Source organism: Salvelinus alpinus, chromosome 2 (genome assembly GCF_045679555.1).
Source record: "Salvelinus alpinus chromosome 2, SLU_Salpinus.1, whole genome shotgun sequence".
Lineage (NCBI taxonomy): Eukaryota > Metazoa > Chordata > Actinopteri > Salmoniformes > Salmonidae > Salvelinus > Salvelinus alpinus.
The window spans coordinates 129,195,829-129,210,207 of NC_092087.1; the positions used below are offsets into that span (position 1 = coordinate 129,195,829).

The 14,379-nt window shown below is 44.1% G+C and overlaps 1 protein-coding gene across 2 annotated transcripts; it reads right to left on the bottom strand.

Moving 5' to 3' along the window:
- Positions 1-6,786: 6,786 nt before the first annotated feature.
- Positions 6,787-14,120, bottom strand: ndufaf5 (NADH:ubiquinone oxidoreductase complex assembly factor 5). 2 transcript variants are annotated; one of them, XM_071390842.1, is made up of 11 exons: positions 13,667-14,119; positions 13,525-13,565; positions 13,322-13,385; positions 13,071-13,118; positions 12,774-12,877; positions 12,606-12,645; positions 12,222-12,419; positions 11,994-12,054; positions 11,731-11,814; positions 7,337-7,419; positions 6,787-7,249 (listed from the first exon to the last, which is right to left on the bottom strand). In XM_071390842.1, the coding sequence occupies exons 1-11, from the start codon at positions 13,991-13,993 to the stop codon at positions 7,163-7,165; spliced, it is 1,137 nt and encodes a 378-aa protein (XP_071246943.1). In that variant the 5' UTR covers positions 13,994-14,119; the 3' UTR covers positions 6,787-7,162. The 2 variants fall into 2 exon arrangements, with proteins under 2 accessions (XP_071246943.1, XP_071246944.1); XM_071390843.1 differs by lacking the exons at positions 6,787-7,249; positions 7,337-7,419 and adding an exon at positions 10,106-10,223 and having other exon boundaries at positions 13,667-14,120.
- Positions 14,121-14,379: the final 259 nt, after the last annotated feature.

Genomic DNA, 14,379 nt, shown 5'->3' on the forward strand with positions numbered 1-14,379 from the left:
CATGGATGCAACTCATAAAAAAATAGGGACAGTTTATGACCTCTTGAATATCTTACAGGAGTAATATACTTACTGGTGTAATACACAGCAAGCATATCAAACTATTTCTTTTTTATTAAAAAAAAAAAATTATTCCAACTTTATTTAACCAGGTAGGCCAGTTGAGAACAAGTTCTCATTTACAACTGCGACCTGGCCAAGATAAAGCAGTGCAACACAAACACAGAATTACACATGGAATAAACAAACATACAGTCAAAAACACAATATACAGTGTGTGCAAATGAGGTAAGATTAGGGAGGTAAAGGCAATAAATAGGCCGTAGTGGCGAAGTAATTACAATTTAGCAATAAACACTGGAGTGATAGATGTGCAGAAAATGAATGTGCAAGTAGAGATACTGGAGTGCAAAGGAGCAAAAATGGGCTATGTGCAGTGATCTGGGAGATATGAGTCTACCGCTTCAGTGATTTTTGCAATTTATTCCAGTCATTGGCAGCAGAGAACTGGAAGGAAAGGTGGCCAAAGTAGGAAAGGGCTTTGGGGTGACCAGTGAACTATACTTGCTGGAGCGTGTGCTACGGGTGGGTGCTGCTATGGTGACCAGTGAGCTGAGATAAGGTGGGGCTTTACCTAGCAAAGACTTATAGATGACCTGGAGCCAGTGGGTTTGGCGACGAATATGAAGCAAGGGCCAGTCAACGAGAGCATACAGGTCGCAGTGGTGGGTAGTATATGGGGCTTTGGTGATAAAACATATGGCACTGTGATAGACTGCATCCAATTTGCTGAGTAGAATGTGGGAGGCTATTTTATAAATGACATCGTCGAGGATCGGTAGGATAGTCAGTTTTACGAGGGTATGCTTGGCAGCGTGAGTGAAGGAGGCTTTGTTTGCGAAATAGGAAGCCGATTCTAGATTTGATTTTGGATTGGAGATGCTTAATGTGAGTCTGGAAGGAGAGTTTACGGTTCAACCAGACACCTAGGTATTTGTAGTTGTCCACATATTCTAAGTCAGAACCGTCCAGAGTGTAGTGATGCTGGATGGATGGGCAGGTGCAGGCAGCGATCGGTTGAAGAGCATGCAGTTAGTTTTACTAGCATTTAAGAGCAGTTGGAGGCCACGGAAGGAGAGTTGTATGTCATTGAAGCTCGTTTGGAGGTTAGTTAACACAGTGTCCAAAGAAAGGCCAGATGTATACAGAATGAATCACCAGCAGCAAGAGCGACAAGAGTCGGCCCGAGAATTGAACCCTGTGGTACCCCCATAGACTGCCAGAGGTCCGGACAACAGGCCCTCCGATTTGACACACTGAACTCTATCTGAGAAGTAGTTGGTGAACCAGGCGAGGCAGTCATTTGAGAAACCAAGGCTGTTGAGTCTGCCGATAAGAATGTGGTGATTGACAGAGTTGAAAGCCTTGGCCAGGTCGTTGAAGACAGCTGCACAATCCTGTCTTTTATCAATGGCGGTTATGATATCGTTTAGGACCTTGAGCGTGGCTGAGGTGCACCCATGACCAGCTCGGAAACCAGATTGCATAGCAGAGAAGGTACGGTGGGATTCGAAATGGTCGGTAATCTGTTAACTTGGCTTTCGAAGACCTTAGAAAGGCAGGGTAGGATAGATATAGGTCTGTAACAGTTTGGGTCTAGAGTGTCTCCCCCTTTTGAAGAGGGGATGACCGCAGCAGCTTTCCAATCTTTGAGGATGTCAGACGATACGAAAGAGGTTGAACAGGCTAGTAATAAGGGTTGCAACAATTGCGGCGGATAATTTTAGAAAGCGAGGGTCCAGATTGTCTAGCCCAGCTGATTTGTACGGGTCCAGATTTTGCAACTCTTTCAGAACATCAGCTATCTAGATTTGGGTGAAGGAGAAAAGGGGGAGGCTTGGGCAAGTTGCTGTGGGGGGTGCAGGGCTGTTGACCGGGGTTGGCGTAGTCAGGTGGAAAGCATGGCCAGCCTTAAGAGATGCTTATTGAAATTCTCAATTATCGTGGATTTATCGGTGGTGACAGTGTTTCCGCGCCTCAGTGCAGTTGGCAGCTGGGAGGAGGTGCTCTTATTCTCCATGGACTTTACAGTGTCCCAGAACTTTGAGTTTGTGCTACAGGATGCAAATTTCTGTTTGAAAAAGCTAGCCTTTGCTTTCCTAACTGCCTGTGTATATTGGTTCCTAACTTCTCTGAAAAGTTGCATATCGCGGACGCTATTCGATCCTAATGCAGTACGCCACAGGATGTTTTTGTGCTGGTCACTGGCAGTCAGGTCTGGAGTGAAGGGCGATATCTGTTCCTGGTTCAACATTTTTTGAATGGGGCATGTTTATTTAAGATGTTGAGGAAAACACTTTTTTAAAGAATAACCAGGTATCCTCTACTGACGGAATGAGGTCAATATCCTTCCAGGATACCTGGGCCAGGTCGATTAGAAAGGCCTGCTCGCTGAAGTGTTTTATGTAGCGTTTGACAGTGATGAGGGGTGGTCGTTTGACCGCAGACCCATTACGGACGCAGGCAATAAGGCAGTGATTGCTGAGATCCTGGTTGAAGACAGGAGAGGTGTATTTAGAGGGCAGGTTGGTCAGGATGATATCTATGAGGGTGCCCGTGTTTACAGATTTGGGGTTGTACCTGGTAGGTTCATTGATAATTTGTGTGAGATTGAGGGCATCTAGCTTAGATTGTAGGACGGTCGGGGTATTAAGCATGTCCCAGTTTAGGTCACCTAACAGTACGAGCTCTGAAGATAGATGGGGGGCAATCAATTCACATATGGTGTCCAGGGCACAGCTGGGGGCAGAAGGTGGTTATAACAAGCGGCAACGGTGAGAGACTTGTTTATGGAAAGGTGGATTTTTAGAAGTAGAAGCTCGATTTGTTTGGGCACAGACCTGGATGGTATGACAGAGCTCTGCAGGCTGTCTCTGAAGTAGATTGCAACTCTGCTCCCTTTGGCAGTTCTATCTTTTTGGAAGATGTTATAGTTAGGGTTGGAAATTTCAGGATTTTTGGTGGCCTTCCTAAACCATGATTCAGACACGGTTAGGACATCCGGGTTGGCAGTGAGTAAAACAAACTTAGGGAGGAGGCTTCTAATGTTAACATGCGTGAAACCAAGGCTTTTACAGTTACAGAAGTCAACAAATGAGAGCCTGGGGAATGGGAGTGGAGCGAGGCGCTGCAGGGCCTGGATTAACCTCTACATCACCAGAGGAGGAGGAGGAGTAGGATAAGGGTATGGCTAAAGGCTATAAGAACTGGTCTAGTGCGTTCGGAACAGGTTTCTGGGCGCAGAAGAATAGATTCAAGGCATAATGTACAGACAAGGATGTGAATACAGTGGAGGTAAACCTAGGCATTGAGTGATGATGAGAGAGGTTTTGTCTCTAGAGACCTCATTTAGACCAGGTGAGGTCACCGCATGTGTGGGAGGTGAAACAATTCTTGCATAACTCATGTTCAACTGGGTGTAATCTTAAATACTTAATGTGAATTACAGTGCATTCGGAAAGTATTCAGACCCCTTGACCTTTTTTCTACATTTTATGTTACAGCTGTATTCTAAAATGTATTAAATCGTTTTTTCCCCCTAATCAATCTACCCCATAATGACGAAGCAAAACTAGGTTTAGAAATGTATTCAAAATACAAAACTGAATTATCACATTTTACTTCCCAGAATAGGCAATGCAGAAATACCCAAGGACAAGAAAGTTTAGATTTTTTTTTAAACTAGATGATTACCTCTTGGATTACTTTGAGATTCACAAAGGATGTTGGCAAAAAAAAATATTGGCACCTTTTGTTTTCTCAATGCCATTCAATTCAGCGTTGAAAAAAGTTGCAAGTTTGTTCCACCTGAGCGAGTCTGGCCACAAGTCAGAGACGACCATGACACACCATATGCGTTTGATGGATCCTTTTTGTCTTTAATGCCTCAATCTAAAAAAATATATATTGGCACCCATTTTCAGTACTCCAGCACCCTACCATTGCGAGGATAACGACACTGATCCTTTCTCTAAAATGTTTAATGAGACTGGAGAACACATTGGGAGGGATCTTAGACCCTTCATGCATAAAGAATCTTTCCAGATCCTTGGTATCATTTGTCTGTGCCAATGGACTGCCCTCTTCAATTCAAACCAGTGGTTCCCAAACTTTTTATAGTCCCGTACCCCTTCAACCATCAACCTCCAGCTGCGTACCCCCCTCTAGCACCGGGGTCAGCGCACTCTCAAATGTTGTTTTTTGCCATCATTGTAAGCCTGCCACACACACACACTATACAATACATTTATTAAACATAAGAATGAGTGAGTGTTTTTGTCACAACCTCTTATAGGACCAGGGCACAAATGATAATATAATAATCAATCATTTTGTTCTTTTATTTAGCCATCTTACATGTAAAACCTTATTTGTTCATCAGAAATTGTGAATAACTCGCCACAGGTTGAGAAGGGTGTGCTTGAAAGGATGAACATACCTCTGCAATGTTGTGTTGGAGAGAGTCTCAGTCTTAAATCATTTCCCACACACAGTCTGTGCCTGTATTTAGTTTTCATGCAAGTGAGGGCCGAGAATCCACTCTCGCATAGGTACGTGGTTGCAAAGGGCATCAGTGTCTTAACAGCGCGATTTGCCAAGGCAAGAAACTGAACGCAGCCCTATCGCGAAATCTGGCAGTGGCTTCTGATTCAATTAAATTTTCACAGAACCGCTTGTTGCAATTTCGATGAAGCGCTCTTGTTCAGATATCGGGCAGTGAACTGTAGGCAGGCCATGAAAGGGATAACGAATCCAGTTGTTTGTGTCGTCCGTTTCGGGGAAAGTACCCAGCTCACTCCGGTGCACTATTTGACATTTTCCGTCCGCTTGAGTTCATTTGCACACAAAAAATCATACAATGATGGAAATACCTGTGTGTTGTCCTTGTTAATGCAGACAGAAAAGAGCTCCAACTTGTTAATCATAGCCTCAATTTTGTCCCGCACATTGAATATAGTTGCGGAGAGTCCCCGTAATCCTAGATTCAGATCATTCAGGCGAGGAAAGAACATCACCCAGATAGGCCAGTCATGTGAGAAACTTGTTATTGTGCAAGCGGTCAGACAAGTGAAAAATTATGGTCAGTAAAGAAAACTTTAAGCTCGTCTCTCAATTCAAAACGTGTCAATACTTTGCCCCTTGATAACCAGCTCACTTCTGTATGTTGTAAAAGCGTTACATGGTCACTGCCCATATCATAATGCAGAAAATACACGAGTTCAAGGGCCTTGCTTTAACAAACCATTTTCACTAGTGTCCAACACGTCTTTCAAGCTGTCAGGCATTCCCATGGCAGCAAGAGCCTCTCGGTGGATGCTGCAGTGTACCCAAGTGGCATTGGGAGCAACTGCTTGCATGCGCGTTACTACTCCACTATGTCTCCATGTCATAGCTTTTGCACCATCAGTACAGACACCAACACATCTTGGCCACCAAAGTCCATTTGATGTCACAAAGCTGTCCAGTACTTTAAAAAATATCCTCTCATGTTGTCCTGGTGCCTTAGACCGCTGCACCACTCGGGAGCCAAATTAATTAACATCCAATCACATTAATCGTTACTCTCTTGCGGGAAACCTTCACTCTTGCGCAGACATTTAGAAACAAAACATGACAATTTGAAAAATAAGCCACAGGAGTTTGAGCGATAATAAAGACAACTTTTGAGTAGTAAGACATGTATAAAAGCAACAGATACCATTAATAAGAAAGGGCTAGAAGCGTCTTATGTGGTGAGCTACCGAGTGGCTAGGACAGGCAAGCCCCATACTATTGTGGAGGACTTCATTCTTCCTACTGCCGCGGATATGGCTGGGACAATGCTGGGGGGGAAAAAAATGTCTTCATCAAACAACACTGTTTCACAACGCATCAGTGACATGGCAGGAGATGTTTTGAAACAATTACTGCTTCGCATACAAGCCAGTGAATTATATGGATGAGTCAGACGTGGCGGCGGGCCTGGCACAGCTCCTGGTATATGTACGTTACATTTATCGCTCTTATCCAGAGCGACGTACAAATAGCACAAAATAATGAGGCTATATACAGGGGGTACCAGTACCCGAGTCAGTGTGCTGGCGTACAGGTTAGTCGAGGTAATTTGTACATGTAGGTAGGGGTAAAGTGACTATGCATAGATAATAAACAGCGAGTAGCAGCAGTGTGAAAACAAAGTGGGGGGGTCGTCAATGTAAATAGTCTGGGTGGCCATTTTGATTAATTGTTCAGCAGTCTTATGGCTTGGGGGTAGAAGCTGTTAAGGAGCCTTTTGGACCTAGACTTGGCGCTCCAGTACCGCTTGCCCTGCGGTAGCAGAGAGAACAGTCTATGACTTGTAACTGGAGTCTTTGACAATTTTTTGTTCCTTAATCTGACACTGCCTAGTATATAGGTCCTGGATGGCAGGAAGCTTGGCCCCAGTGATGTACGAACTACCCTCTGTAGCGCCTTAAGGTTGGCTGCCCAGCAGTTGCCATAACAGGCTGTGATGCAACGGGTGAGGATGCTCTCGCTGGTCCAAATACCAATGCCGTTTATCAAACTCCAGGTGGTGCTATGGTCAGATGACATGAAAATAGAGCTCTTTGACCACGCACACCAGTGGTGGGTTTGGCATTTGAGTCCAATATGTTCATATTTTGAATTCCACTTCTGACAAACAGCATTACCTTCAGATGTAAACACAGTATAAACAGTATACATACAGTTAGTCATCAGACAAAGTGGAGATTTATATATCATTGCATTTATTTTAGGAACACGAAGCATGGTAAGACAGGAACACAAACACTAAATAATAAATGTATTGTAGAAATGTATGCATTTGCTCTTAACTGGTGAGAAACTAATTATCTGTCATACAGCATGTATATCAGTCACTGTTAAAACACACAGTGTTGTAGCCTTTCTCAATCACTGTCTGGCTTACACTGAATCTGTGTTGATAGTATCAGTGAAAAAGTGACATCTGACTGATGTCACTGAGTGGACATCTCTTGGGAACCAGTCACCGATCTACTTTAGTAGTTCGCCAATACTTTCATTGGGGAACTCACCCCATACTTATTTCTTTATACAATGGCTGCAGATATATTTTTTCCTACGACTTGTCTTTAGTTGATGGCTGGCCGATCTTCGAGAGGTCCCCGAACGACACGTTCGCAGAGCCTCTTTTCGCTGGTTTCGCCTGCCAAGAACAAAACAGCATTCAACATCTTCACCATTTGTCATTGACATTATATTTCTGCAAATGTGATTTGCGAAGATCACACACCTGGGAGTCATGAGGCTTCCAACCAATCATGTAGAGGATCTCAAATGTTGCAGGAACAGACCCATTCTCACTCCCATACATCTCTGAGGGAAATCAATCAAATACAGTATCGGCATCTGAAGCAGGGGTCAGGCTGGTTAACAACTGGTACTGGAGAGCTGCTGGTTGTGCATGATTTTGTTCCAAGCCTGCGCTTAACACACCCGATTCATCTGCTCATCGAGATGTGTTGAATCAGGTGTGTTTGCGCTGGGCTGGAGCAAAACCCTACACCCAGTAGCTTTCCAGGACCAGAGTTGGTGATCACTTCTCTAAAGCAGAAGTTTGATCAGTTACTTCTGCTTAGGGATGTATAAAAATGTACAGAATGGGTACCTAGAGGAAAATGGGGGAAGGTCATGCCTTTTCAAATTGTCAAGGGGAGGGTTTAGTATTTTTTTTTTTACTAGTCCAAGGGAGGGTAATGTAATTGATGAAATGTATATTTCTCAGTGGCTTATTAGGCTATATATCGATGTGTGCCCGATGCCACCCCTCATCTGATTCTCTACTGGGTGCGCAATATCAAGTGCGCCTACAGGCTATTTAGTACGGTCTCAATCAAATAATCCATAGCCTATAGGCTACGAAGAGCATGCTCGAAAAGCACAGAAACCGATAGCTGCCGGGATGGTGTTTATAAAAGGAGGACCGGAGGTCAACTTTGATAACTCTATAATTGACTTTATTAAAAATAAAATTCTTGCCCATAATGTAGGCCTATTTATCAGAGTTATCGACCTCACAATAATACAGGTACGAGTAACTTACATCGTGGTGCTGAAATTTGAAGCAGCAGCCGGGGCACTATTAATCGGAAATGGACAGCTCATGGTGATGAAAATAAGCAAATTCGAGTAGGCATAATTAATTTCAACGTCTTCATTTTATTTACACTTCACTACCAGGGCTTTGTGTTGGAGCCTATTTATTCCTATTTAAGAAATAAGAGGGCAGCCTACCTGTTTTGACGGACAAAATTAGGCTACTGGCTGCTATATCTATAGATGTGTTGGTCAATTCCTCCACCCATCCGTGCTCTCAAATAGCCTACCTCAGTGTCAGTGAAGGGCTGTTAAGTTAACTGGAGAGCCTTAGTTGTGGGCGGAGCAGTTGCCGTACCAGGCGGTGATACAGCCTGACAGGATGCTCTCGATTGTGCATCTGTAAAAGTTTGAGGGTTTTCGGTGACAAGCCAAATTTCTTCAGCCTCCAACTGTCCCGTCAATGTGGTAGGGGGGTGCTCCCTCCTTTTGTTTTGTTGAGTGTGAGGTTATTTTCCTGACACCACACCCCGAGGGCCCTCACCTACTCCTTGTAGGCCGTCTCGTTGTTGTTGATAATCAAGCCTACCACACTAATGTCATCTGCAAACTTGAGTTGGTTTGAGTTTGAGGCGTGCGCACGCAGTCATGGGTGAACAGGGAGTACAGGAGAGGGCTAAGAACGCACCCTTGTGGGGCCCCAGTGTTGTGGCTCAGCGGGGTGGAGATGTTGTTTCCTACCTTCACCACCTGGGGGTGGCCCGTCAAAGTCCAGTACCCAGTTGCACAGGGCGGGGTCGAGACCCAGGGTCTTGAGCTTAATGACGAGTTTGGAGGGTACTATGATGTCAAATGCTGAGCTGTAATCGATGAACAGCATTCTTACATAGGTATTCCTCTTGTCCAGATGGGTTAGGGCAGTGTGCAGTGTGATTGCATTGTCTGTGGACCTATTGGGGCGGTAAGCAAATTGGAGTGGGTCTAGGGTGGAGGTGATATGATCCTTGACTAGTCAAAGCACTTCATGATGACGGAAGTGAGTGCTACAGGGCGATAGTCGTTTAGCTCAATTACCTTAGGTTTCTTGGGAACAGGAACAATGGTGGCCCTCTTGAAGCATGTGGGAACAGCAGACTTGGATAGGGATTGATTGAATATGTCCATAAACACACCAGCCAGCTGGTCTGCGCATGCTCTGAGGATGCGGCTAGGGATGCCGTCTGGGCCTGCAACCTTGCGAGGGTTAACACGTTTAAACAATTCTCACGTTGGCCGCGGTGAAGGAGAGCCCGCAGGTTCTGGTAGCGGGCTGTGCCAGTGGCACTGTATTGTCCTCAAAGCCAGCAAAGAAGTTGTTTAATTTGTCCGGGAGCAAGACGTCCATGTCCGCGACGTGGCTAGTTTTGTTTTTGTAATCCGTGATTGACTGTGGACCCTGCCACATACGTCTCGTGTCTGAGCCGTTGAATTGCGACTCTACTTTGTCTCTATACTGACGCTTGTTTGATTGCCTTGCGGAGGGAATAGCTACACTGTTTGTATTCGGTCATGTTTCCGGTCGCCTTGCCATGATTTAAAGCAGTGGATTGCGCTTTCAGTTTTGCGTGAATGCTGCTATCAATCCACGGTTTCTGGTTGGGGAAGGTTTTAATAGTCACCGTGGGTACATCCCAGATGCACTTGCTCATAAACTCGCTCACTGAATCAGCGTATGCAGTCGTGGCCAAACGTTTTGAGAATGACAAATATAAATTTTCAAAGTCTGCTGCCTCAGTTTGTATGATGGCAATTTGCATATACTCCAGAATGTTATGAAGAGTGATCAGATGAATTGCAAAGTCCCTCTTTGCCATGCAAATGAACTAAATCCCTAAAAAACATTTCCACTGCATTTCAGCCCATGCCACAAAAGGACCAGCTGACATCATGTCAGTGATTCTCTCGTTAACACAGGTGTGAATGTTGAACGAGGACAAGGCTGGAGATCACTCTGTCATGCTGATTGAGTTTGAATAACAGACTGGAATCTTCAAAAGGAGGGTGGTGCTTGGAATCATTGTTCTTCCTCTGTCAACCATGGTTACCTGCAAGGAAACACGTGCAGTCATCATTGCTTTGCACAAAAAGAGCTTCACAGGCAAGGATATTGCTGCCAGTAAGATTGCACCTAAATCAACCATTTATCAGATCATCAAGAACTTCAAGGAGAGCGGTTCAATTGTTGTGAAGGCTTCAGGGCGCCCAAGAAAGTCCAGCAAGCGCCAGGACCGTCTCCTAAGGTTGCTTCAGCTGCGGGATCGGAGCACCACCAGTACAGAGCTTGCTCAGGAATGAAAGCAGTTAGGTGTGAATGCATCTGCACGCACAGTGAGGCGAATACTTTGAGGATGGCCTGGTGTCAAGAAGGGCAGCAAAGAAGCCACTTCTCTCCAGGAAAAACATCATGGACAGACTGATATTCTGTGAAAGGTACAGGGATGGGACTGGTGAGGACTGGGGTAAAATCATTTTCTCTGATGAATCCTCTTTCCGATTGTTTGGGGCATCCGGAAAAAAGCTTGTCCGGAGAAGACAAGGTGAGCGCTACCATCAGTTCTGTGTCATGCCAACAGTAAAGCATCCTGAGACCATTCATGTGTAGGGTTGCTTCTCAGCCAAGGGAGTGGGCTCACTCACAATTTTGCCTAAGAACACAGCCATGAATAAAGAATGGTACCAACACATCCTCCAAGAGCAACTTCTCCCAACCATTCAGGAACAGTTTTGTGATTAACAATGCCTTTTCCAGCATGATGGAGCACCTTGCCATAAGGCAAAAATGATAACTAAGTGGCTCGGGGAACAAAACATCAATATTTTGGGTCCATGGCCAGGAAACTCCCCAGACCTTAATCCCTTTGAGAACTTGTGGTCAATCCTGGAGGCGGGTCGACAAACAAAAACCCACAAATTCTGACCAACTCCAAGCATTGATTATGCAAGAATGGGCTGCCGACAGTCAGGATGTGGTCCAGAAGTTAATTGACAGCATGCCAGGGCGGATTGCAGAGGTCTTGAAAAAGAAGGGTCAACACTGCAAATTCTTTGCATCAACTTCATGTAATTGTCAATAAAAGCCTTTGACACTTATGAAATGCTTGTAATTATACTTCAGTAATCCATAGTAACATCTGACAAAAATATCTAAAGACACTGAAGCAGCAAACTTTGTGGAAATTAATATTTGTGTCATTCTTCAAACTTTTGGCCACGACTGTACATCAATGTTGTTGTCTGAGGCTATCCGGAACATATCCCAGTCCTCGTGATCGAAGCAATCTTGAAGCGTGGAATCCGATTGGTTGGACCAGCGTTGAACAGACCTAAGCACGGGCGTTTCCTGTTTTAGTTTCTGTCTATAGGCTGGGAGCAACAAAATGGAATCATGGTCAGATTTGCCGAAAGGAGGGCGAGGGAGGGCTTTGTATGCACTGCGGAAGTTAGAGTAGCAATGATCCAGAATGCTGCCAGCCTGGAACAGTATGTATGGATGATAATAATGGTATAAGATGGTTTCATTTCAAGTATGTATTTATCTACTATGTAGCTCACCTTGGTAGATTGCAGCTGCAGCTAAAATGGTGTCTCTGTGCAACATGGACTTCCTGTTCCAAGCGCAGTTGCTCTCCCCCATACCTGGAGAGTTGAGACAACGGTGAAAACTCAGCATTCAGGCGCTAAACATTATTTAACTGCCTGTCCTATGAGACAATTACCTATGAGAAGATGAATAGAAACAATTCAACTATAAAAACTCAGTATGAACAAAAAGCACAGATCTACAACAGTATAACTGCGGTATACAGTAGGCCTACCTTGCAGGTCACTCATGACCTCAAGTATCCCAGGATAGTGCACTTGAATTTCATCAATGTCCTACAGAAAACAAAATGTAATAAATCGCTTGCCTCAAACACAAATATTACGGCATCATTATAATGTCTAGCTAATCGCTAGATTCACAGCTAGGACCACAGATTTAAATAGAACACTCACATTAGCCTATATTGTATATCTATGGCTAGGGACACCCAAGGCCTCACCACTGTCAGCATACTGAAGCCTGCCTGGCCCAGCAAGTTGCCCAGGTCTGTGACGGCCGTGTAGGGGGACACGTGGGGGGAGAAACCCCCTTCCCGCTCGAGCTCAGCCAGCTGCAGGGCGCAGCGCAGCTCATACAGGGTCTCCCCGCCCACCATGGCCCCAATGAACGCCCCGTCTGGCTTCAGGACCTGGTTGATCTTTGGGAAGGGAGCGGGATTATAATGACAACACAGTGATACAGACTGAAGAACCAGGATTGTTGTAATCCTGAATCCTTTGCGTAAATATGTTTTAAGAAGGTAACGTGTTTGGAAAAACAGCCCGGCAAAAGGCAATAGACAAAGTACTGATGTAAAAAATCATCATATGAGGCTGTCAGTTACCTGTCTCAAGGCTCCAGGGAGATCATTGATCCAGTGTAGGCTAAACAGGAGAAACATACAGTACGAGATCATTTTGTGTTGCAAGCAAGCCATTCAAAACCCTGGGGAATATGACTTGGATGGCTCAAATCGAATATTATGTCAGAAACATCTACAGGGCCAAATCACCTCAAGCTGCTGACCACCAGATCAAATGTGTTTTCTTTAAAGGGTAGAAACTCTTCATCGGCCATGACACAGTGGGTAGGGATCTCACTTTCTCTTGTGTTTCTCTGAGGAGCGAGAAGAGTGTTAGATCATCCAGAGAAAACCCCTCCATAACATGCCTTTGATTTTACAGAATATTCCATCAATCTATTGATGTGGTCTCTGCTCATAAATACAATCATTCCACTTAGGCTATGGGTGTTCCAACAGAATTACATATTATAATTCCTATTAGTAATTTAATTGGATATAACTCACCAAAGACTTTTCTGAGATGTCAGTTAAAAAGAGCTGCTCAACTACTTCCTGAAAATGGAAGCACAATTCAATATTCAGAAAGCCATACATCTTGTGAGTTGATGTTTTCCCTACCTTAAAAAGGGGCAATCTACATCCATTTTGGATTTATAAATGTATGATATGTACCCATTGATTCTTGAAACGGGTGGGGAATGCTGTTATTGTTTAAAATGCTCCCCGCCTCTTTATGAACAACCATTGAAGGCTACCTTGTGCAAATGCTCAGCAATGTGACTTTTCCCACAGCCAATGTCCAAAGCCAAAGGAAATGTCCTGTGAAAATAAGTTCAAAATGTCAGCAAAATACACACCCTCACATGCACAAATATAAACTTTTAATTTCAACAACAGTGCCACGAATGTGACAATTTTCATACACTACGTCTATGCATCACAACTTCTGTTGCCTTACCTTGTAATGTCATAGACCCGGTCTGCAACTCTGCTTCCAACCTGCAAATGAATACGAACAGTACCAGAATACATACATTTCCTTGGATAAAAGAGAGCTAGGACGGGACAAACTATCTCATACAAATACAGCTACAGTATACCTCGTCTCTCAGATAGTCATATTTGTCACCGTCTTGTAGCGATGCAGCCCATTTCTTCTGTCTCCTCTTCATAGTCCTGTCAAATACATTCATTGTACCTCCAGCCCTGCCCGACAACTGCCTCTGAATTTCAGTCCATTGTGAACACCGAATTTTAGGAGACAACTCTCTCACCGGTGGAAACATTGAATGAGCTGTCATGACATTTCTTTGCGAATGAGCTGCATCATGTTGGTGAGGGACCAGCAATCTAACGCTGCCTATTTTCAAGACTCTCCGGCAGACACAACTACCATTGAGAAAACGACTACCTATTGCATTGTTCATTTTTACAAATTGTTTACCGACTAACGCGCTAATAAGTAGCAAACCATTGCATAACAAATTAATTTTTGGTGTGTTCTTCCAGTCATCCACATTGAATGACCTCGACACAGTGGACAAACATAAAACATGGAACTGTTTTGTCCTTCGTTGATAAAAAATGTGGAACTGGATTTCAGTCTGTCCGCGTCTTCTTGTTGTAAAGGCTAATGCATATAGTGCGGATTTCATTTTAAAGCTCAAATGATACATTTATATTGGTAAATGTATGTATTGAATTTGAATACATGATGTATTGAATATGGACTGAATTGTGGTTTTGTACTGCCTGGCATGCCTTATGTATTGAATATGGACTGAACTGTGGTTTTGTACTGCCTGGCATGCCT

Coding starts and splice junctions, on each gene's coding strand:
- ndufaf5 (XM_071390842.1), bottom strand. CDS start 13,993: ATGAACAATGCAATAGGTAGTCGTTTTCTCAATGGTAGTTGTGTCTGC. Junction 13,119..13,321: donor TTGCTGAGCATTTGCACAAG/GTAGCCTTCAAT, acceptor TTCCATTTTCAG/GAAGTAGTTGAGCAGCTCTT. Junction 7,420..11,730: donor TGCAGCTGCAATCTACCAAG/GTGAGCTACATA, acceptor GATTTCCCTCAG/AGATGTATGGGAGTGAGAAT.